This window comes from Octopus bimaculoides, chromosome 1, assembly GCF_046866305.1.
Source record: "Octopus bimaculoides isolate indiv1 chromosome 1, ASM4686630v1, whole genome shotgun sequence".
Lineage (NCBI taxonomy): Eukaryota > Metazoa > Mollusca > Cephalopoda > Octopoda > Octopodidae > Octopus > Octopus bimaculoides.
The window spans coordinates 188,386,521-188,409,952 of NC_142928.1; the positions used below are offsets into that span (position 1 = coordinate 188,386,521).

Genomic DNA, 23,432 nt, shown 5'->3' on the forward strand with positions numbered 1-23,432 from the left:
TAGGGTTAAAAAAACTTTTTCTGTCCGAAGGGTTCTTTTTTTTATTCCTGTATTTACAAGATATTGTTTGTAGCTTTATCTACTTCAAGCTCCACCATGAAAATCGAATTATAATGTATAACAAATGATTTTTTTTTCTTCCCAACATACTTCTAGACCTGAGAGCAGCAGTTAATATGAAAGAAATATATTGAGAGGTTTAAGAAAAGAGAACGTATTTCTTACAAAAAAAAAATTTTTTTAAACCGATGTGGAAATGATAGTGAAATTAAAATAATCCTGAAAATGAAAATACAAACAAAATTAATTATTACTATTAAAAATAAAGGTTGACAATTTTCAATGGAAATTCTGTTGTTGTTGTCCAGCATGGAATTCTTTCTCTCCAGCAGTTCTTGGATTTACATAATAATTTGAGGTTCTGGAACCGATACAGATATAGCTTTGTGTGGAAGAATTCGACCACCATTGATATAAAGTTCATCTTTAACAATTACATCTTCTCCAAGTACTGACACATTTTCCATGCGAACCTGAAATAAAAACAGTGACATTGTCAGCAACATGATAAGCTAATAATAAATTACATGTTCAGACATGGCTGTGTGGCTAAGAAGCTTGCTTTCCAACCATGTGGTCTCAGGTTCAATTCCACAGTGCAGCACCTTGGGCAAGTGTCTTTTACTACAGCCCAAGGCTGATCGAAGCATTTTGAGTGAATTCAGTAGATGGAAACTGTGTAGAAACCAATTGCATGTGTATGTGTGTGTGTGTACCCTTGTCTTGACATGGTGGTTGTAAATGAGCATCACTGTTATACAAGTGGGGTTGTTTGCTTCCAATTTTCCTAGGAAAACATCTGCTGGCATGGCTGAATGGTTAACAAGTTCACTCTCCAATGTTTAATATAATAAATACATCAACCCACTGTACCAAACCAGGTAATGTTTTCATTGTGCAATATATATGTTGCAACAGCAACAACAGCGGCAACACTAACAGTAACAAAAGTCACTCCTCTGCTGCAAATTTCAACCAATCAGAAACAAGTTATCATATACCTCATTGCTATTTTGATCACCTTTTCTGCACCTCTGAATCAATTTTCCACAATTTTGTCAAATGTAGCAAATTTTAAGCACCTCCTTATATCCTGGTTTGGTGATGGTGGACCAAGATTTGATGTTGCTTTCATACTCTTTAGGGTCCTATTCCCTTTGTCCTTAAAGCGGAACAGCATGATGGCCATCAAATGTGAACCTAGGAAATGTTACTTTATCTATAGCATTGCCTTATGTATTGTTGAACCCTTAATGCACGATCAAGTTTGTGTTTTTATTAAACGGTATTTCATCATGTTATTTACGTTCTGCAATAATAACGGCTTCGTCGTTCAAGTTAACTAGTATCTGCGCAAGCCCGAGCAAAATGATTGAGGAGGACTGGCATCGCTTAGCAGCGTTTCGTCCGTCTTTACTTTCTGAGTTCACATTCCGCGGACGTTAAACGATGATGATGATGTTGTCATCTGCTTTTTTACAACTTTCAAATCTTGGTTTGCCAGTCTTCAGTCAAACCATCCAACCCATGCCAGCATGGAAAGCGGACGTTAAACAACAACGATGATGATGATGATGATGATGATACATATGTATGTGTGAGTGTGTGTGTGTATGGTGGGTGTGGGTATGTTTTCAAGATCCTTTAGTTTGACATTCTTAATTGTAAAAGAATGTCAGTCATAGAAGCAGTGTAATTCTTCAAGAATCTTCTGAGGAAATATGTCTGGCAATTGGGATGTCCGTATTCAATGGACTAAGGGAAATATTACCTTACTGAGCAGCAAGTGATGGGTGGTGACAAGGACAGCTTGCCATAGAAAATTTGCCATAAAGAATTTCGTCTAAGCATGGAAAAGTGGACATTGAAACTATGACAATGATGATAGAACATAAAATGCTGACTTACCCACTGTCCTACGATGCATTTCCAACCAATGATGCATGACTCCAGCCAGGAATGAGATTTTATGTGAGCATCTTTTAGAATTGTGCACCGTTTTATGCAAACACCATCTTCAATGATAACACCTGGCGCTATTGTGACATTTGGACCTATTCTACACTTCTTGCCAATTTGAGCAGTGGAATCCTGCAAAAAAGAATATTTCGGTAGAAATTCAATATTTGAAACATTTAATCAAAATATCAACAAATGTGAAAAAGTGTCACACCCTAGCAGTTGAGGGAACCTGTGGAAGAGGTAAACCGAGGAAGACCTGGGATGAGGTGGTGAAGCATAACCTTCAAACATTGGGCCTCACCAAGGCAATGACTAGTGACCAATACCTTTGGAGATATGCTGTGCTTGAGAAGACCAGACAAGCCAAGTGAAACAATAACCTGTGGCCTATGCCAATGGTGTATAACCAGCCCACTTATGAGTACTCTTCATTCATTGGACAATAAACTTTGCTTGCAAAGACCTGTTGAGGCAAGTGAAATCAAAATCGCTGACATGGCCGATGACAGTACTGCCTGATTGGCACTTGTGCCAGTGGAACGTTAAAAGCACCATCCGAGTGTGATTGTTGCCAGGGCCGCTGACTGGCTCCCGTGCTGGTGGCACATAAAAAGCACCATTTGAGTGTGATCGCTGCTAGCGTTGCCTTACTGGCACATAAAAAACGACATTTGAGCGTGGTCGTTGCCAATGCTGCGGGATCGGCTCCCATGCAGGTGTCACGTAAAAAACACCTTTTAAGCATGGTCATTGCCAGTACCGCCTGACTGCCCCTTTGTGGTGGTGGTATGTAAAAGCACCCACTACACTCTCGGAGTGGTTGGCATTAGGAAGGGCATCCAGCTGTAGAAACTTTGCCAGATCAAATTGGAGTCTTGTGCAGCCTTCTGGGTCGCCAGTCCTCAGTCAAACCGTCCAACCCATGCCAGCATGGAAAGCAGACGTTAAACAACGATGATGATGTACATCTATGTATATTGAATATCAATTTTAGCCTAAAAATCGTAAGACAAGCATGGTTATAGTCACAGATGTAGCTATATGCACAGGTGTTACTGCATGGTTAAAGAAGCTAGCTTTCTGAGTTCTGGAGTTCAATCCCAGTATGTGACACCTTGGGCAAGTGTTTTCTACTATAGACTCAGGTCAACCAAAGCCATGTAAGTGGATTTAGTAGACGGAAACTGAAAGAAGCCCAACATATAAGTAATGTATGTTTGTGCATACCCTTGTTTTGACATTTGCACGATGGTTGTAAACGAGTCTCATTGTCATACAAGTGAGGTTGTTTCTTTCTAGTCTTCCTTGGAAAACATCTGGCCATGAGGAAATATTACCTTGCTTGGAAAGGGGTGAGGGTAGGCAACAGGAAGAGCATCTGGCCACACAACATCTGCTTTAATGACTTCTGTCTGATCCATGCAAGCATAGAAAAGTGGACGTGAAAACGACGACGATGATGAAGATGATGAGGACAAAGATGAAAATCTCTAAGTATCACTCTCATGTAAACTTTCAAATTATTTGAAGAACTTATAATATTTGCAGATACAAAACAATGATGAGTATGATCGGTTTCAAACATGAGTATAAGGCTCCTTATTTGAAGGGAAGGGCACAGATCATGATAACAATCCAGTGTACACTTCATTCCTTATTTTTGTTTTTTTTTTCAAGCTCCATAAGATACAAGCCATTGTCATTAGAAGAAGGAATACATAAAAGAGAAATATTTCCAAAAGATTCAAAATGATATTTTTGAAATTGCAATATACCAAGACCTCAATACAAAAAGTTGACCAAAATACAAATCCACCTACAATTAGTACATTACCAACAATTCCTTCTCCATCAAAAAGTTTTTCAGGAGCTTTCTGTTTCAGAGAGCTAAGGTAAAGGCACATTCCAGTCAGAAAATCTTTCGGTTGACCTACATCCATCCAGAATCCTGCAAAAGTAATTAAATAAATTTGGTAATTAAAATTTCAACACACATTACCTTACATTTTTTACTCGTTTCAGTCATTAGACTGTGGCCATGCTGGAGCACCATCTTGAAAAATATTTTTAGTCGAACCAATCGATTCTAGTACTAAATATTTTTTTTAAGCCTGGCACTTATTCCCCTGCTAAGTTATAGGAACATAAACAAACCAACACCAGTTGTCAAGCAGTGGTGGGGGATAGACACAAAGACATACACACACACAGACATATAGCGGACTTCTTTCAGTTTCCCTCTACCAAATCCACTCACAAGGGTTTGGTTGGCCTGAGGTTATAATAGAAGACATTTGCCTAAGGTGCCATGCAATGGGACTGAACCCAGAACCATGTAGTTGGGAAGCAAGTTTCTTACCACACAGCCACACCTGCACCTATAGAAATATTTATGTTTTTATCATTACTTGGGAAAAACACCTTCCTTTCATATTGCTCCAATCCACCCAACTGTAGATGACTAACTCTGCAACGGACTAACATCCCATTCAGATGGGTTACAGAAACAGGGTAACCAACCTTATAAGTCCTAGGATGTGAAATGGTACTTTACTTGGGGAAGTACAAAGAAGTATTTGTATAACTGAAGAAGTTGAAAATGGAGACCAAAATAGTATCCACTCCCATATTTACTGTATTTTTTACTCACCACGAAACTTTTTTGATGTTCTCTGTATTAAATATGTTAACACAACAAAACTATTTCTCATAGGAAACAGATCTAGTTGGGATTTCCTGTTAGGACTGAAAAGGAAGTTACAAATTATCATGCTTAATAAAATTGAGATGATTTTAACCTTTTTAAATTTGTCCAACACCATGGTGATAAAAAATGAATCATATAAGCACAGGTGTGGTTGTGTGGTAAGAAGTTGGCTTCCCAAACCACATGGGGTAGTGTCTTCAAATATCACCTCAAGTTGATCAAAGCCTTGTGAGTGGATTTGGTAGACAGAAACTGAAAGAAGCCCATCGTCCTCATCATCATCATAGGGTGTTTGTGTTTGTCCTCCCACCATCGCTTGACAACCGATGTTGGTGTGTTTATGTCCCCATAACTAAGCGGTTTGGCAAAAGAGACCAATAGAATAAGTACTAGGCTTATAAAGAATAAGTCCTGGGGTCGATTTGTTCGACTAAAGGCGGTGCTCCAGCATGGCCACGGTCAAATGACTGAAACAAATAAAATATATATATATATATTTATTTATTTTTGCAAAAGGAGGGTGGGGGACTGATATTTGTCAGTTTGAGAACTGGTGCTAAAATAGTTAGATAGCTCCCTAGGACATCTATTTATAATATTTTTTCTTTGTGCAGAAGGCCTGAAATTTTAAAGCAAGAAGCTAGTTGATTACATTGACCCCAGCATTTGACTGATACTTACTTTATCGACCCCACCCCAAAAGGATGAAAGGTAAAGTTGACCTCAGCGGAATTTGAACTCAGAATGTAAAAGCAGACGACATGTGACTAAGCACATTGTCCAGTGTGCTAACAATTCTGCCAGCTCACCACATCACTCTTTGGCCATTATTAATTACTCAATGGAAACTAACGAAGAAATAAAAAAGAGAAAACTAACCTTCAAGTTCCATAGCATAAAGATTTCCATCCTTAGCCATAAAGGGGAAAACTTCTTTTTCTACAGACGTTGGTTTTAGCTAAAATGTTGAAAAATAAAATTTTACTCAGAATTTTGTAGTGTAGCAAAAATTTTACTTAAAGAGCAAACCTGGTCTGTATATTTTAATTTCATTTACTTTCAATTTATTTCATTAAAATAATTAGAACAATGAAATTTATACACAGAATAGCTGCAGACATGGCTGTGTGGTTAAGAAGTTAGCTTCCCAACCATGTGGTTTTGGGTTCAGTCTCACTGTACAGTACCCAGGGCAAGTGTCTTTTACTATAGCCCTGTGTCAACCAAAGCCTTGTAAGTGGATTTGGTAGATGGAAACTAAAAGAAGTTCGTCTTATAAATGTATGTGTGTCTGTTATTGTGTAACACATCATGAGGTGGCTGTAAACGACTTCATACAAGTGATGTTGCTTGTTTCCAGTCATCTATAAAGAAAAATACGTTTGTTCATGGGGAAATATTACCATACTTAGAAACAGGTGAGGGTTGGTGATTAGAAGGGCATCTAACCATAGAAAATCTGCCTCAACAAATTCTGTCCAACCCATGCAAGCCTGGAAAAATACATGTTAAATGATGATGGTTGAATAAGTGAGATAAAACTGAAGATGTTTAGAAAAAAAAATTGAATAAATATTAAAGATATTAACTTACCTGAATTCTCTTCAATACTGATGTGCTAAAAACATACATTCCGGCGTTGATCTTATTGGATACAAATTCTTGGGGTTTTTCTACAAAGTCGTGTATCCTTCCAGTTTCTCCATCATAAATCACAACGCCATATTTGGATGGCTCTTCTACTTTGGTAACCTATTGATTAAACAAAATACATTAAAAACTGAGGTGATGTTTTGGAAAAAAAAAATACAATCCAAAGAAATTAGGAAATTATTTATGGTCTGTGCCAGTGCTTATAAGAAACTTGTCTGTATTTAACCAAGAAGATAATGTCTTGTAAGGAAAGGAAAATTCCAATGACTAGTACATAGCATTTGTCAAGGAAATCATAAGACTTTATTCATTAACCTGATGGTGCAAGAAAGGAAGAATTATATCATCTAAAGCAGTGGTTCCCAACCAGGGTTCATTTATGACCCTTTGGGTCAACATGAGATTTAGTTATAGTTTATGCGCAATAAATTGTTTATACTTCTACAACACATAAAAGATTTTAATTTTTTTTTTTTATACAATTTCTAATAATATTTAATTATAAAAATATTACAGGATTTTTTTCAACATTGAATGGCTATGAGGATCCAGCAGAGTAAAATAAGAATCAAAGGAGCTATTATTATTATTGTTATTATAATAATAATAAGGTGACGAGCTGGCAGAATCATTAGCACACTGGATGAAACATGGTATTTCACTCGTTGCTACATTCCGAGTTCAAATTCAGCAGAGGTCAACTCAGCCTTTCAGGAGTTAGTGTAATCAACTAACCTACCTCTTAATGTAATCAACTAACCCACTTCTTAACCACTACGCCATTTGCCCATGGGCATATGACGTAGTGGTTAAGAGCACAGCCTACTAACCACAAGATTCCGAGTTCAATTCCAGGCAGTGACCTGAATAACAATAATAACAATGATGATGATGATGGTGATGATGATGATGAGGAGGAGGAGGAGGAGGCCGGCAGCAGTGATGACGATGACGACGACGAAAAATACCTGAGGAATGAGAACCCAGGTTTGAAATTTCCCCAAGACACCTGAAGAAGGCTGGAGGTTATATCAGCCAAAACGTTGTGTTAACAACAAGCAAGATGAGGACAAATATCCATCAAATGTAAATAATGTAAATAATGTATATAAAAAGTAAAGTTGAACCCTGTGGCATTTGAACTCTGAACGTGAAGACAGACAAAACACCACTCAGCATTTCACCCAGTATGCTAACAAGCTAACAATAATAATAATATTTGAAGAGAGTTACCCTATAAGCACAACAATCTATACATTTTGATCAATTATATACAAACCAATATTGACATGGATATAAATACATGGCCAGAAGAACTATCTTAATACTCACAGCAATTGTCCCTTCTCGACCATGGTCTTTGTGAAACTGTATCATTGTTTTGAATGGAAAGTCACATATGATGTCACTATTGAGGACAAAGAAAGGCTGGTCGTCTTCTAATAAGTGATCACGTGCCAAAGCTAGAGGTCCAGCTATACAAAGGAAAAACACACAGTTTAAAAAAACATGCAGAGAAAAAAAGTATAAATTATATTTGTAAGATCATTTATTTACCCTTTTGTTATTGATATTTCTCTTGAAATAAATACAATGCTAGAAATTAAATCAATGGCCTTATGATCAGAAATCCAACATTCTGAGGATCTGTGGACCACCAGAGGTCTGTGAACCACGAGGGGTCTGTGGAGAACAGGTTGGGAACCCCTGCATTATTTTGTAGCTTCAAGATTTTTCAATGATGTTGATTGTTTCTTTTTAGAATTATAGTGTAAGGTTGGTGTGAGAAGCCAAATTTGACCAGCTTAAACATAGGACCAGCAGGATATTTAGGCTAGATATGGCCATTTTCATCATCATCATCATCGTTTAACGTCCGCTTTCCATGCTAGCATGGTGAACCAGATGGCTGCACCAGGCTCCAATCTGATTTGGCAGAGTTTCTACAGCTGGATGCCCTTCCTAATGCCAACCACTCAGAGAGTGTAGTGGGTGCTTTTACGTACCACCGGCACGAAGGCCAGTCAGGCGGTACTGGCAACGGCCATGCCCAAATGGTGTATTTTACATGCCACCTGCACAGGAGCAAGTCCAGCGGCACTGGCAACGACCCCGCTCGAATTTCTTTTCAAGTGCCAGCAAGGTGACGCTGGTAACGATCACGCTCAAATGGTGCTATTTACGTGCCACTGGCACAAAAGCCAGACAGCTGCTTGAACTCAGAACATAATGAATCAGAAAAAATACTGCAAAGCATTTTATTCAATGTTCTAAGAGTTCTGCCAACTCACAGCCTTTGGATGGCAGAACATAAATAATCTCCAAAATAACAAGGAATTTCATTGGTAAAGAGACAATGATGGTAGTATAAGGAAAGAAGGGACATGCCAGCCATACATACAGATATACAATAAAGAAGTAAAATTGTATCAATCTATATAGGCACAGGTGTGACTATGTAGTAAGATGATTGCTTCCCAAACAACATGGTTCCAGGTTCAGTCCCACTGCATAGCACCTTCGGGCAAGTGTCTTCTACTACAACCTCAAGCCTACCAAAACCTTATGAGTGGATTTGGTAGACAGAAACCAGAAGAAGCCTGTCTCATATATATATATATATATATATATATATAAAACAAATAATAAATGAGTATATGCATATATACATACAGGTATATGCATACCTATGTCTACCTGTATATATAGGTGTATATCTGGGTACAGGACATTGCAAACAAAACGTAGACAAGAAAATAATAATAACCAGAGTACAGAAAACACACAAGCCACATAGAGAACATTTTCCTTCATCAGCTACCCCCATTTTAACACCGGCGTTTCGAAGAGATACACATGTGTGCATGCCTTTGTGTCTGTGTTTGTCCCCCACCACTGCTTGACAATCACTGTTGATGTGTTAATGTCTCAGTAACTTGTCAGTTCAGCAAAAGAGACCAACAGAATAAGTACCAGGCTTTCAAAAAAAAAAAAAAACAGGTATTGGGGTTGGCTTGTTCAACTAAATTTCTTCAAGGCAGTGGCCCAGCATGGTCGCAGTCAAATGACTGAAACAAGTAAGAGATAAAAGATTATATCTACATTTATTCTATTTTCTTCACAAAGTTTCCCAAAACTGATCTTATAAAACAACAGCAGTAAAGCAGAATAAAAACTAATTGATTTACATTAATCAATAAAACTCTTTATTTTAATAAAACTGTATAAAATTCATGAAGATTATATAAACTGCTCATATTCACCTGTTCCTAATGGTTCCTTCTCTTGTGATATAGTGATTCGAATATCCATCTATGAGAAGATAATGTAGATTTTAAAGATGAACAAAGCAAAATGGTTAAGAGTCATCAAAATCAACCCTTTAGCATTCAGATCACTCTTTCAAATGTAATGCTTATTTATCTGTCTATTTATCTGTAATAATCATACACAATTTCATAGTTTTGAGATTTAGATTATGTGATTGTTTAGTTTTAATATGATATTGTAGAGCAGGTGTGAGAGGCCAGATTAGGTTGGTTTGAAGAGAAGCAAGATAGAATAATTTGGCCGAATGTGACTAGTTTAAATGCTAAAGGGTTAAACTTGCAAATAAAAACCATCAAGGAGTGGCTTCGAGGGTCTCTTTTTAATTGATGTGAATAAAACTTGATTAATCGAATAATGAGATTCGTATATCATTTGAAAGGATAAAAGATTAAATATTTTAAAGACTAACTAATGAGAAAAAAAAATTTATTTGCATCATCATCATCATCATCGTTTAACGTCCGCTTTCCATGCTAGCATGGTTTGGACGATTTGACTGAGGACTGGTGAAACCGGATGGCTACACCAGGCTCCAATCTGATCTGGCAGAGTTTCTACAGCTGGATGCCCTTCCTAACGCCAACCACTCAGAGTGTAGTGGGTGCTTTTACGTGTCACCCGCACGAAGACCAGTCAGGCGGTACTGGCAACGGCCACGCTCAAATGGTATATTTTATGTGCCACCCACACAAGAGCCAATCCAGGGGCACTGGCAACGAGCTCGCTCGAAAATCCTTACACATGTCATGGGCACAAGTGCCAGAAAGGCGACGCTGGGCACAGGTGCCATCCCGATTCCGCTTTCGCTTGCCCCAATAAGTCTTCGCAAACTGAGTTTCGTGTCCAATGAAGGAGACGACGTTGGCATGGGTGCCAGTCATTGAATTAAGGAAACTAATTAGGATTCCTCGGATAAAATCTGTAAATAAGTATTGTGAGTCACAGAGCTGCTTCAATGCTTTCCCTTACACCGATGCAGGCATGGCTTGCGATAAGAAGCTTGCTTTTCAATCACATGGTTCAGGGTTCAGTTCCATTGCATGGCACCTTGGGCAAGTGTCTTTCTTCTATAGCCTTGTGAGTGAATTTGGTAGAGAGAAACTGAAAGAAGTCCTGTGCAGGTATGTGTGTATGGATGTGTTTACATTCCTGTAACTTAGCAGTTCAGCAAAAGAGACTGAAAGCATAAGTACCATCCTGCATGGCCGTAGCCTAATGGCCAAAACAAGTAAAAAGATAAAAGATAACAGTAGAAAGTCATCATCATCGTCGTTTAATATCCGTTTTCCATGCTGGCATGGGTAGAATGGTTTGACTGAGGTCTGGAGAGCCAGCAGCTGCACCAGGCCCCAATCTGATCTGGCAATGTTTCTACAGTTGAGTGTCCTTCCTAACGCCAACCACTCCGAGAGTGTAGTGGGTGCTTTTTATGTACCACCAGCACAGGAGCCAGTCAGGTGGGCCTGGCATTGATCACGTTCGGATAGTGCTTTTTCTGTGCTACCAGCATGGGGGCTAGCCAGGGGGTACTGGCATCAGCCATGTGCGGATGATACTTTTTAAACGCCACCGGAACAAGAGCCAGTCAGGGGTTACTGGCAACGATCATGTTCGGATGGTGCTTTTTAGTTGGAAAGTAGACTAATCAATAATAGAAATTAGCATTCTAAAAAGAAGGAACCCATATTGTGACAGTTGCTGTTGCTGTCACAACAGGGTTTCTATGGCTGCATGCCCTTCCTAATGCCAGCCACTTTACAGAATGTACTGGGTGCTTCTTTCATGGTACTGGTACCAGTGAAGCAGTTCAGCAAATAACTTGCAAGACAAGACACCCTCAACTCAGCTGAGTGTGAGTGTGAGGCGTAAGGAGCTAAACAAAACTTTTAGAATTACACGAAAGTCAAATCCATCCCATGATCTGGGAACTGACTCGTAGGAGGATGAACAATAGATATTCTTTCAAAATTATGGCTTGAGACCCTGACAGAGAATAGAGGAGTCAAGATTGCTGATGAAATGGGATGTGTGACAGGACCATCACCAGGTCCAATGATGAGGAACTTCTCACATGTCATAGACTATAATGATGATGATGATATTGATAATAATGTTGAAGGCAGTGATGACAATGATAACGAGGAGGAGGAAGAGGAGAAGGAGGAAATATATTCCCAGCTCAAATCTGGATTCATATGTCTTCTGCATTCCTAGCAATGGCATTAATGCCTGCCATTGCTAGGTATTCATTAATGTACAACAAGTGAATCCAAAAATCTTAATTCTCAACAATAATAATGGAGGAAATAATAATAATAATAAACAAAATGCCATATGTTACTTACCACTTTTTCTAAATGTCTTAACTCATCTTCCATTTGATCAGCTCTGTAACTAACAGCCAAAATTATGTGTCTTACACCAGCCTGAAATGGTCAAAATGAAAATAAAGATTTCAAAAACAAGGAATTCAAAAATACTTGCTTCCATCGAGCAAGCCTATTGTATGCCATCTTTACTTTTGCACCAGCAGTCAAAAATTGTTATAAATTAAGGTTTTTTTTTTCAGGTTTTTAACTGTATATATATATATATATATATATATATATATGTTCTTTTACTTGTTTCAGTCATTTGACTGCAGCCATGCTGGAGCACCACATTTAGTTCAATAAATCAAACCCAGACACATCAATACATGCATATATATATATATATATATATATATATATATATATATATATATATATATATACATATATATATATATATATATATATATATATATATATATATACTTTAAATAAAACCCTTGATTCAATAGCTGAAAAGTTCCTGGCTTTGGGTGAAAGGAAATACAAGGGGATTAGTTAATTATGATTTTCACACAATTATTGCAGTCATCTTTCAGTTTTTCTAAGCCCTGTAAAAGAATTCAGAAGTTTGGGCCTTCAACCAGGCCTTTCATGAAACCATCAAAGCCAGGAACTTTTCAGCACCTTCTCATAGGTAGACAGAAGTGAGAAAATAAAGGGAAGTAATGAATTTAAGCAGATATTTGGAGTTCAACCAAAACATTTCTCCCTTACACACACACACACACATCTATTCATTTAGCTCTATGATAAAATATTTGAATTTTTTTCCCATCAACCTTGCATCAAACTAACTCACATTTGCACACTTTATTAACTGATTTTTCACCCCCTGACCCCAACTAGGGTCCTGAGACCCATCCGGTAAATGAATAAAGGGGCAGACGATAGACATCATCACAGCATACACAACACACGCACAGCACACATGCACATGCACACACGCAAACACAAGCACACGCAATCCACACACATATACACACAGTGTGCACACACAGTACACACGCAATCCATGCACACATATATACAGTGTGCACACACTCATACACACACAGCACACAAACACACTGTGCATGTACACATACACACACACAGTACACCACACGAACACACACACTGTGCATGTACACATACACACACACAGTACACCACACGAACACACACACACACACACTACTTACCTCAACAAGAGCTTCAATTTGATGGAGCAGCATTGGTTTGTTTCCAAACTCAACTAAAGGTTTCGGATGGCTTAATGTAAGGGGCCGAAGCCTGGTGCCATAACCTCCGACAAGTATAAGGGCCTTCATTGCTGCAAGGGATCTGAAATAGCAAAGAAACTGCAATTACACAAGGTTTACTTACAACCATGTTCGTAAATAGACATGCCTTGTTTCACCTCTATACACATATACATTGCCCAAGCACATGGTCTTGGGTTCAATTCCACTACATGGCACCTTGGATATGTGTCTGTTATCACAGCCCCGAGCTGACTGAGGCCTTGTGAGTGGAACTGGTTGTCAGAAACTGTCTTTCAATTTGTTGTTCAACCTTGGGTTTCGAACCTTGGAATGTCATAAAATTTGTCTATCAATTCGGTGTTCAACCATTACAAAAATTATCATTCACACGTGGTAGTGTGTGAATATTTACTCACTCACAACCACTTGTAGGCTTTATCAATAACTCAGTCTTTAACCAAATTAAATGATGTTTACATTTTTAGATTGGTCACATCATAAGCTACATTTCTAGTTAAAAAACTTGAATGGTTCAGTAGAAAAAAGGCTTGAGTCAAATATGTGAGGTCACAAATAGGAGAATAACGCCTGAAATTGACTTTTGAGTCCAAATATTTTTTCTTTTTAAATAAATCTATATTTTATTTTAGCTTATATGATAGATCTCAACAACAGGAATCTATCCATGTTAGTTATATGCTTGTTCTGTACATTTCCAGGTGTAATAACTTAAGAATATTAATATGCATGTATTTTCATTGTAATATATTTATATCTCTTTTACTCTTTTACTTGTTTCAGTCATTTGACTGTGGCCATGCTGGAGCACCGCCTTTAGTCGAGAAATTCGACCCCAGGACTTATTCTTTGTAAGCCTAGTACTTATTCTATCAGTCTCTTTTTGCCGAACCGCCAAGTTACGGGGACGCAAACACTCCAACATCGGTCGTCAAGCGAAGCTGGGGGAACAAACACAGACACACAAACATATACACACATACATATATATACATATATACGACGGGCTTCTTTCAGTTTCCGTCTACCAAATCCACTCACAAGGCTTTGGTCGGCCCGAGGCTATAGTAGAATACACCTGCCCAAGGTGCCACGCAGTGGGACTGAACCCGGAACCATGTGGTTGGTAAGCAAGCTACTTACCACACAGCCACTCCTGCGCCTATATATACGTATATATAATGTGTACCTGTATATGTGTGTGTTAGGTGGGAGAGTATATGCATGTTTGTGTCTTCTTGTCTTGACATGATGTAGTTGTTGTAAACCAATGTCACTCATTTAGAATATTCTGTGGAAGCATATCTGGCGATGGGAAAATATTCCCTTATTTGGAAACAGGTAGGGTTTGACAACAATATCTGGCTGTAGAAAATCTGCCTCAATAAATTCTGTCTGACCCAAGCAAGAATGGAAAAGTGGATATTAAGATGATGATGATATTGTCAACCAGGTCTTTTTATTTATTTATCTACTCTTTTACTTGTTTCAGTCATTTGACTGTGGCCATGCTGGAGCACCGCCTTTAGTCGAGCAAATCGACCCCAGGACTTATTCTTTGTAAGCCTAGTACTTATTCTATCAGTCTCTTTTGCCGAACCGCTAAGTTATGGGGACGTAAACACACCAGCATCGGTTGTCAAGCGATGTTGGAGGGACAAACACAGACACACAAACATATACACACACATACATATATACGACAGGCTTCTTTCAGTTTCCATCTACCAAATCCACTTACAAGGCTTTGATCGGCCCGAGGCTATAGTAGAAGACACTTGCCCAAGGTGCCATGCAGTGGGAATGAACCCGGAACCATGTGGTTGGTAAGCAAGCTACTTACCACACAGCCACTCCTAATTTTCCAAAGACATTAGAACGTGATGTGGCTGCTATGTCTAGTATATTGGACAACCGCATAAAAGCTCTATCGTTAGCTTAATAATCAAACCAACAAAATGTGTGTAAGATTGGTAACCTGAACAACCACCACCACCACCACATATATTAATCGGCTGACTTAACAAATAAACCATGACAGGTTTTACATCTAACAAAAAAATAACATACAGGACACATCAACAGTAAAGCAGAAATGTAAAAAAAAAAAATAAATAAAGCAAATAAGTAAATCAAAACTGAAGTATAGTAAAATAAAAAATCTTTTTGGTTATGTTTCAATGAAAATATTTAGAATTAGGATTGACTTAGCTGGCATCTATTGTGACAACTCCCAATAAGGTTGACTATGCCAAATAGTTTACTGAACTTAAACTTATTTAAAAAAAAGGTTTTATAGCATAGGACCAACAACCTGCTTTTGAATGTTTGTTTGTTTGACCCTTTAGCATTCAGATTACTCTGTCAAATGTAATCCTTATTTATTCACATCATTTGGAATTAATCATGCGTTATCTTGTAGCTTCAAGATTTCAGTGATGTAATTGTTTAATTTTAGAATGACTTTGTAAGGTAGGTATGAGAGATTCAGTGGCAACTCTGGCATTTGGGCTGCTCGGGCTTAGCCCAAGTATAAATTTAGGAAAGTGAACGTGTATTTACAAGCTGATTTAATCTCTGCCAACACTGACTTCAAGTATGTAATTGCAGCCAATAACTCGGGCTCCTTTTATTGAACCTGGTCGCAGTTCATTTATTTTTGTTCAGTGTCTGGTGGTCATCTTAGAGATGCCCTGTGTCAGAAAACATCATTCGTAGCAGACGTTCTCTTGACTTCATTCACACATGCCTGACTCAGTCTCAGAAGTCACAGCTTGAGTTGTTATCTATAATCGTAAAAATTATAAGTAATTCAAATTCAATGTTTTCTTGAAACAATAAATTTCTATAGAGATTAGGATTTAAATTCCAATCTATGAAAAGTTTCCGTTCTACAATATTCTTAAAGGAATGAAAAATTATCCAGCAACTTGGGCTAATACAAACAAGCCTGGTAAGTGTAAAAGATTAACTGGCATCTCTTGTCAAGAGTACAGGCGACAGTCAGATTGCTGATGTTTGTTGTGCATTCCGCTGTCGTTATTTGATTGCTGTTATTCTGTGCATCTATGTGTAAAGATCAGTTGTGTTTTGAAGGGTTGCTTTATTTTTACCCTTAACGTAGAAATGGAGAAAGACATAGTGCTAAATATAAAAGATAAGCCATTTGGAGCTAGAAATATTGCAGAAAAACATGAAATTCTTTGAGCAGGCATGTGTCTTATGTAAAATTTGTTACATTGATGGCCTGGGGTAGCCTTTGGAGAGATTGGATCTGGCCAGTTTGAATCTAAAATAGGTAGAATATTTGGGCCAGATATGGCCAGTTTAAATAAGAATGGACTACCCCTTCTCCTTGGGGTTCAAAGTCATGCAAGCTGTATGAAGACCTCAGCCATAGAACCCATGCCAAAGTAGACACTGGGGCACAATGTAGTACTTGGGACTATTGGATCTTGAGAAACTGTTAAACCTATACCAGCAGGGAACATGGATGTTAAATGGCAATAATGACCTAGATGACACAACTAAGTGAAGCCATAGCTGTGAGGGTTAAAGATTTAACTGGTATTCATGGTGATAGCTTTCTTATAAGAAGACTGACTGTACTAAACAGGTTTTCTGAACTTGAACTTGTTTAAAAAAGAAAATTTTATTACAAAGTGTCAATAACCTGCTCTTGCATAATGCTTGTTTGTTTAGAGAAGGATAGACCAAGTGAAGTCATGGGTGTGAAGGTAAAGAACGAATTAAGAGCAGGCATAGCTATCTGGGTACAAAGTTCACTTAATAACTGCATGGCTCTGGGTACAACTGCAGTACCTTGGGTGAGTGTTTATAATTTTTTTACAATAGTCTTAGGTTGACAAATACATCAAAGTAGAATTTGGTAAATGGAAACTGTGTAGAAGCCTACAGTATGTATGTATGTATGTAATTATCCAGTTTATTTCAAGATTTCTTGCCAATAAAGAAAGGACTGGTTTTTAACCTAGATCCAAGACTCCTCCATTGGGATTTCAACATCAACAACAGGGTATTTTTGTATGAATGAATGAATGCATGTATGTATGTATGTACGTACGTACGTATGTATGTATGTACGTACGTACGTATGTATGTATGTACGTATGTGCATGCAGATTTGTATGTTTTATGTATGTGTTCTCATGCATATACTTGCATATCTAGACATGCTCATATCTATTTAAACGGTATGTATCATCATCATCATCATAATCAATTTAAGATCTACTTTTCCATGCTTGCACAAGTCATACAAAGTTTGTTGATATAGTTTCTACAGTTGGATGCTCTTCCTGGGTCGAACCTCACCTGTTTCCAAATAAGGTGATATTTTCCATTACTCAGGATATATTTTTAAAAAGATTACAAGCAAAAGACACTATTTCTATGCCAGTGATGTTTGTTTATTATTAGTCAAAGAGACACACACGTATATATAATCATCATTTAATGTTTGTATTCCATGCTGGTATGGATTGGACAGTTTGACAGAATTCAGCAGGTCCAAGAACAGCATGGTGCTCTAGTGTCTGTTTTAACATGATTTCTACAGCTGTATGCCCTTCCTAACACCAACCACTCCAAGAGTGTAGTGGGCGCTTTTTATGTGCCATAATATCCTAGATGAATGTTGGATATAGAATTTAACAGACTCGTGAGACTCTAAAGCGCACTCTCAACAACTTCTACTGACCTGTCGTCTCAACCAATATGCTACTCTTTATAAGAGTTTGGCTAGTCCATTCTTCCAGTCCCCAGGGGTGTCAATGACTCTCACCACAACACATACATTACACACACACACTTATATGACAGGCTTCTTCTCAATTTCCATCTTCCAAATTCATTTTCAAAGCTTTAATTGGTCCAGGGTTATACCTGAAGACAACAGAAGCAGAAACTAAACGGTTGCAAAACAAACTCCTAAATCACACAGCCATACTTGTACCAAAGCATGTATATTATTTACTAATGTATTTGTGAAAAGGACGGACTGCATGGCAACTTTTAGTTTGCTCAATTGAAAGGAGTGTCCTCTAGGGCAAAATTCCTCATCTTTAAAATGTGGTCTGAGTAGACCCAAATGAAATCAGGTTATAATACTAGTATTATATATTTTGCCACATGTTTGCCAAGGATATAAACCACAACAAGAAACCAGTGTACTTCAAACAAAATCAACCAAGTTATGAACACTTCCTTGCCACTCCCAGTCACGACGCAGCGAACCAATGATTAATCCATTAGAATTACACACCCACACATACGACAGGTTAACTTTTTGTCCAGCAGATAAAAGAAAATTATGGGCTGGGCTATGTCATTAGTAATTAAGCAAAAATAACAGGTCATGTTTGTAGACCATACAATAAATATGTGTTTCTATTATTTTATTATTTTAAAAAGATTAAATATTACATAACTTCCATTTTTCCATGCTTGCATGGGTCAGATGGAGTTTGCTGATGCCAATTTTCTATTATTGGATGCCCTATCCTTCACCTGTTTCCAAGCAAGGTAATATTTTCCCATGGCCAGATGTGTTTATTATGAAAGATTGGAAACAAAAGACATTGCTTGTGTGACAATGCTGCTTATTTTACAAGCATCATATGATGGTTATGACTGCAAAAATCTACCCATTTGATCCATATAAGTAAGTAAAAGAAGACATTGAAATGATAATGGATGACATTTTTCTTCCTCAAAGGACCATTTTACTCAACATGCTGCTTTCATTATACAAATTAAACAATTCCTTTTAGTAAAAGCAAATTCAATGAAATTCAATTATAACCTTTAACCCTTTTGTTACCATATTTCTGTTGAGATACTGTGTTTCTTTCAATTAATTAAAAATATAACAAAGAATTTAGTAGAATAACTTCGTTTTCATTAAGTTACAGTTAGGAACATAAATTTTGGCTAAGATTTTAATTCAGGACTTTTGAAAACAAGACATTTGTACAACAGAGTCAGAGGTGATTTCTGGCGGGGCTAGCAACAAAGGTGTTTTTCTCTCAGAGTGAAGGGCAGAATGTATGATGTGTGTTAGAAGTGCAATGGTGCATGGTTGTGCGACATGGGTCTTGAATGCAGAGAAGAGTGGAAAGAAATGAGGCTAGCATATTCTGTTGGATGCAGTGCTGGCTTATAGAGATAAAATTAGTGGGGGTGCTATTTCAGAAAATTTTTAGTCATTGTTTTAATATTGTGTTAAAGGAAGCAAACATATAGAGAAAATTTATACATAAAACTTGATCGGTTCACATTTTAGCCACTGCCAGGTAGTGAATTTGTTCACTTGTTTTTCAAAAATACCCCCTAAATAACAAAATAAGGGAGGAAAATGTGCCCTATTTTTCAAATCCTGGCAGCAACACTGTAGCTGAAAGCAGGATAATAATCTAATTCTACACTTTATCACATTCAAGAATATAAACACATTTTTAAGCACAACACACATGGAGTCAAAAAGAAACACTACCGTTCACCAGCACACTGGGGTTGGCACTGTGTGAATGACAGTGCTCTCTCTCCCTAGCGTGAAGCTTCCTATCTTGGACATGTGAGCATGCACACAACCGCCAAACACTGCGTCGCTGGAACTGTGAAGTGCACAGTTCTATACAAGGATTTTTGCATTTTTTTCAATAAACTAGGGGATGGCTACTGACATTAAGCTTAAGGATTATAATGTACAAGTATAAAGAAAGAATTAAAGAAAAAAAGGACTCTTTATATTGAATTTTATCGATAATATCGAGTGGAAATAAGGGGTGCTGCAGTTCCGCAGTGCCTATATACGAGCTGCCACTGGTTGGATGTGCAACATAAGTGTACATGAACAACGAAATACAAATATGGTGAGAAAAAAACTGGACATAAAAAGAACCAAATGTAGTGTGCATGATAGATGACTGCACTGGTATGGAGCTGTGATGTGTATGAATGAAGAGAGCTGCATAAAGAAGTGCCAATCACTTAATATGGATGGCGCTTGCAGAAGAGGGAGACTGAGGAAAACATGGAATGAAGTGATTAAGATTGATCTCAAGACTCTGAACCTCATGGAGGTGATGACAAAGGATCAAAACGACTGATGAGAAGCAGTATTTGAGAAGACTGGCACATCTCGTTAAAAGAGGAACTTTAAAAGACAATGATAATAATCAACCGAAAGGCTATATAGTAGAAGACACTTGCTTAAGGTGTTATGCTGTGATATAGAACCTGAAACTAGGTGGTTGTGAAGTGAACTTCTTTCCCAGCTGACATTGGCTGGATGGGTCACCACTGTTTGAGTCAGAACATATTTAAGGGTGCTGATCAGTGGTTCTCAACTGGGGTCCATATGGCCCTTGCAAGTCTGTATAAAATTTTGATAAAATTTATCTGCAATAAATTGGTTATACTTCTACAATACAATACAAAATATGTTAATTTTTTTTTATACAATTCTTTATAATATTCAAGTATAAAAATATAAAAGGATTTTTTTAAACATCAAATGGCTATGAGGGTCCATCCATGTAAAACAGAAATCAAAAGGGTCTACAGGCAAAAAAAAAAAAACTTAGTCTTTTCAAAGTTTACCTTGAGACCTCTTGATTCTAGATTTAGCTTCCACGCCTGGAATTTTGTTACTAATTCTGCTATAGATTCAACTATGAGAACTATATGACCAGTATACCGGAGTAATTGTGGACAGCCAGTCTTAAACTTTTCTATGATATATAGGAGAGAACCAAGCCTTGACGAACACCTTGTAAACTCTATTTAGTTGAAGAAAGTTATGCTGAAGCCCATCATATAAGTACATGTGTGTATGTGTATCTATGTTTATGAGAACCACTGATCAAGATAGGTGGAAGATTGCATCTCAATGACGAGTTCTGTTTTTGATGTTTTGTGTAGAAATGTGTTTTCGTAAGTTTTTATTAAAACTGCTTGAGAAAACGTGGAGACATTGTTTACATTTTCCAGTGAACAAAAGTTTGGTAATTTCAGTGGCTTCATTGGTTTTGATATGTAAAGACAAGTGGAATGAAACAAGCTTATTCTGATAACAAGGTCTAATGACAGGAAAAAAACCATTCATTCTTGCTTCGCTAAGCCTTGTCTAATACACTGCAAGCATATAAATCATCGTCATTTAACTGTGTTCCATGCTGGCATGGGCGGGGTGGTTTGACAGACAGAATATAACTAATCTGAGGGTTGCGATAGTCTCTAATGTTTCCTTGGGTAAAATATCTATGGCTGGCTGCTGTCCCTAATACCAGCCACTTGACAGTGTACTGGGTGATTTTTTTCATGGCACCAGCACTTGGTCACGAAGTAACTCACAAGACAAGACCTCTAGACGATCGTGGTGCAAAACAGAGTACCAAGATTAACAGAGACTAAAACAGGATATGGCTACCCGAGCAGGAAAGGAAGAAAGGCTGGTAGAGATGAGGTGTCACTGTGTACACACGTCATACAAGGTAACTAGAGAGAGAATAGGGGCTGAGAATCAAATTGAGGATGGCTGGGTGGGTAGATAGACCCACAAGAATAAAGAGGGATACGTATTGTATTCGATTAATCTGTCAAATAGTTTGCCCCCAAGTAATTAGCTATAAAGTTAAATATTTAGCACACACATATACATGTATGGCTACACTTTTCAAGAAATAAACCAATTACCAAGTAATAGTCGACCAAAAGATTTTCAGATTTGACCTGGGACTAAACAACTACAACTAGTCCCTGATATCCACGTAGATGAAAAAAAAAATAATAAAACCAATAAAGCAGATGGTGACGTATAGATTTTTGTAGGACACTGACTGACAAATTAACAGAATTAACTTTGGGGGCAGATGTTTAAGTTAATTTTTGTCGATCCCAGGATAAAAGACGAAGTAGAGCTCAGTATGATTTGAACACAGAACATAAAAATAAAGAGATAAGTATAGATTTTTTTTTTTGTTTAAATCGACAGCAAAATCTGGAAATAAAAGGCCAAATAGTAACATACTGGCTTTTAGCTCAACTAAAATATTATTTCAGTGTTGTATTTGCTTGGCAAATTACTCGTGAATTGAAAGTGAAACAATCACATCATCGTAAAATTATATGAGCCAATTATAAAATTAGAATAGATGGAGATGCAAAACTGAAATGTTGAAAACTTTTGTCGCACTTCTGCAATTTGTCACTGAAAAGTGATGCAATGGCATTGTGTCAATGATCTGCCCGAAAAGTGCAGCAAAACTTTTTCACAATGTATATTATAGGATACTATTATGAAATACAAACAAGAGCGAATCTTCGAATGATTAACATGACGCACCTAAGAAATAATTAAGGCAAAGGAAAACTCAAATTCAACAAAGCTTAAAAGAAATTTATCCATTAATTATGAATCGAACCCCGAACGAGTACATAGAAAATACAAAGGAAGAGAGTGAGAAATAATATCTCTTAGATCTAAACTGGAAAGAGTTATTGTTGTAATATAATAATGATTGCTAATGAGGCGTGGGTCCTGTTGATATGGTTGTTAAGAGGGCCGGGCTACAAAGCCGGCAATTAGTAAAATAAATACGCATACAACTACATTTAGATTTAATATATTTCACCATTTAAATAGATAATTTTGTAAGAGGATCAATAAATAAATATATATTATAGATGAGTAAATATAAAGCAATACCTTTGATATTGTGAGCACCAGTTAGTTCTGTGTATAAAGAGTGGAGGAAATGGTTTTGCAGCAGTCTGCCACGAGTAACATCACAACGAGGCTGAATAAACTTTCCTATCAACATGGACCGACGTTTATCACTTGGCAACTAAATTACGCGTTTATTTCTTGTGGGGATTTCTTTTTTTTAATGTTTTGTTTATTTTATACTACAGTTTCTAAACTGTGCTGTTTGTTATGGATTTCAGCGAACCAATATCTGGTTTACAGCATATCTAACAGTAAGAATAGCAAGGGAACTATCAGTACCTTGATGGGAGGGACTTTATTCTCGTAAAGGACTTCGCTCGTTGAGCACCGGA

General features: G+C 37.4%; 1 protein-coding gene across 1 annotated transcript; it reads right to left on the bottom strand.

Moving 5' to 3' along the window:
- LOC106883859 (mannose-1-phosphate guanylyltransferase catalytic subunit beta) lies at nt 1-23,219 on the bottom strand. The gene is made up of 10 exons (XM_014934997.3): nt 23,080-23,219; nt 13,269-13,410; nt 12,058-12,138; nt 9,646-9,694; nt 7,715-7,857; nt 6,323-6,481; nt 5,609-5,687; nt 3,843-3,970; nt 1,969-2,151; nt 1-533 (listed from the first exon to the last, which is right to left on the bottom strand). The coding sequence occupies exons 2-10, from the start codon at nt 13,395-13,397 to the stop codon at nt 402-404; spliced, it is 1,083 nt and encodes a 360-aa protein (XP_014790483.1). The 5' UTR covers nt 13,398-13,410; nt 23,080-23,219; the 3' UTR covers nt 1-401.
- Nucleotides 23,220-23,432: the final 213 nt, after the last annotated feature.

Bases quoted from the DNA above. Each gene is read 5' to 3' on its own strand.
- LOC106883859 (XM_014934997.3), bottom strand. From the start codon at position 13,397: ATGAAGGCCCTTATACTTGTCGGAGGTTATGGCACCAGGCTTCGGCCC. The intron at 6,482-7,714 runs GTGAGTATTAAG...TTTAATCAATAG, and splicing joins GTCGAGAAGGGACAATTGCT to GTTACCAAAGTAGAAGAGCC. The intron at 2,152-3,842 runs GTAGGTGGATTT...TCTTTTTTGCAG, and splicing joins TTGTTGGTAATGTACTAATT to GATTCCACTGCTCAAATTGG.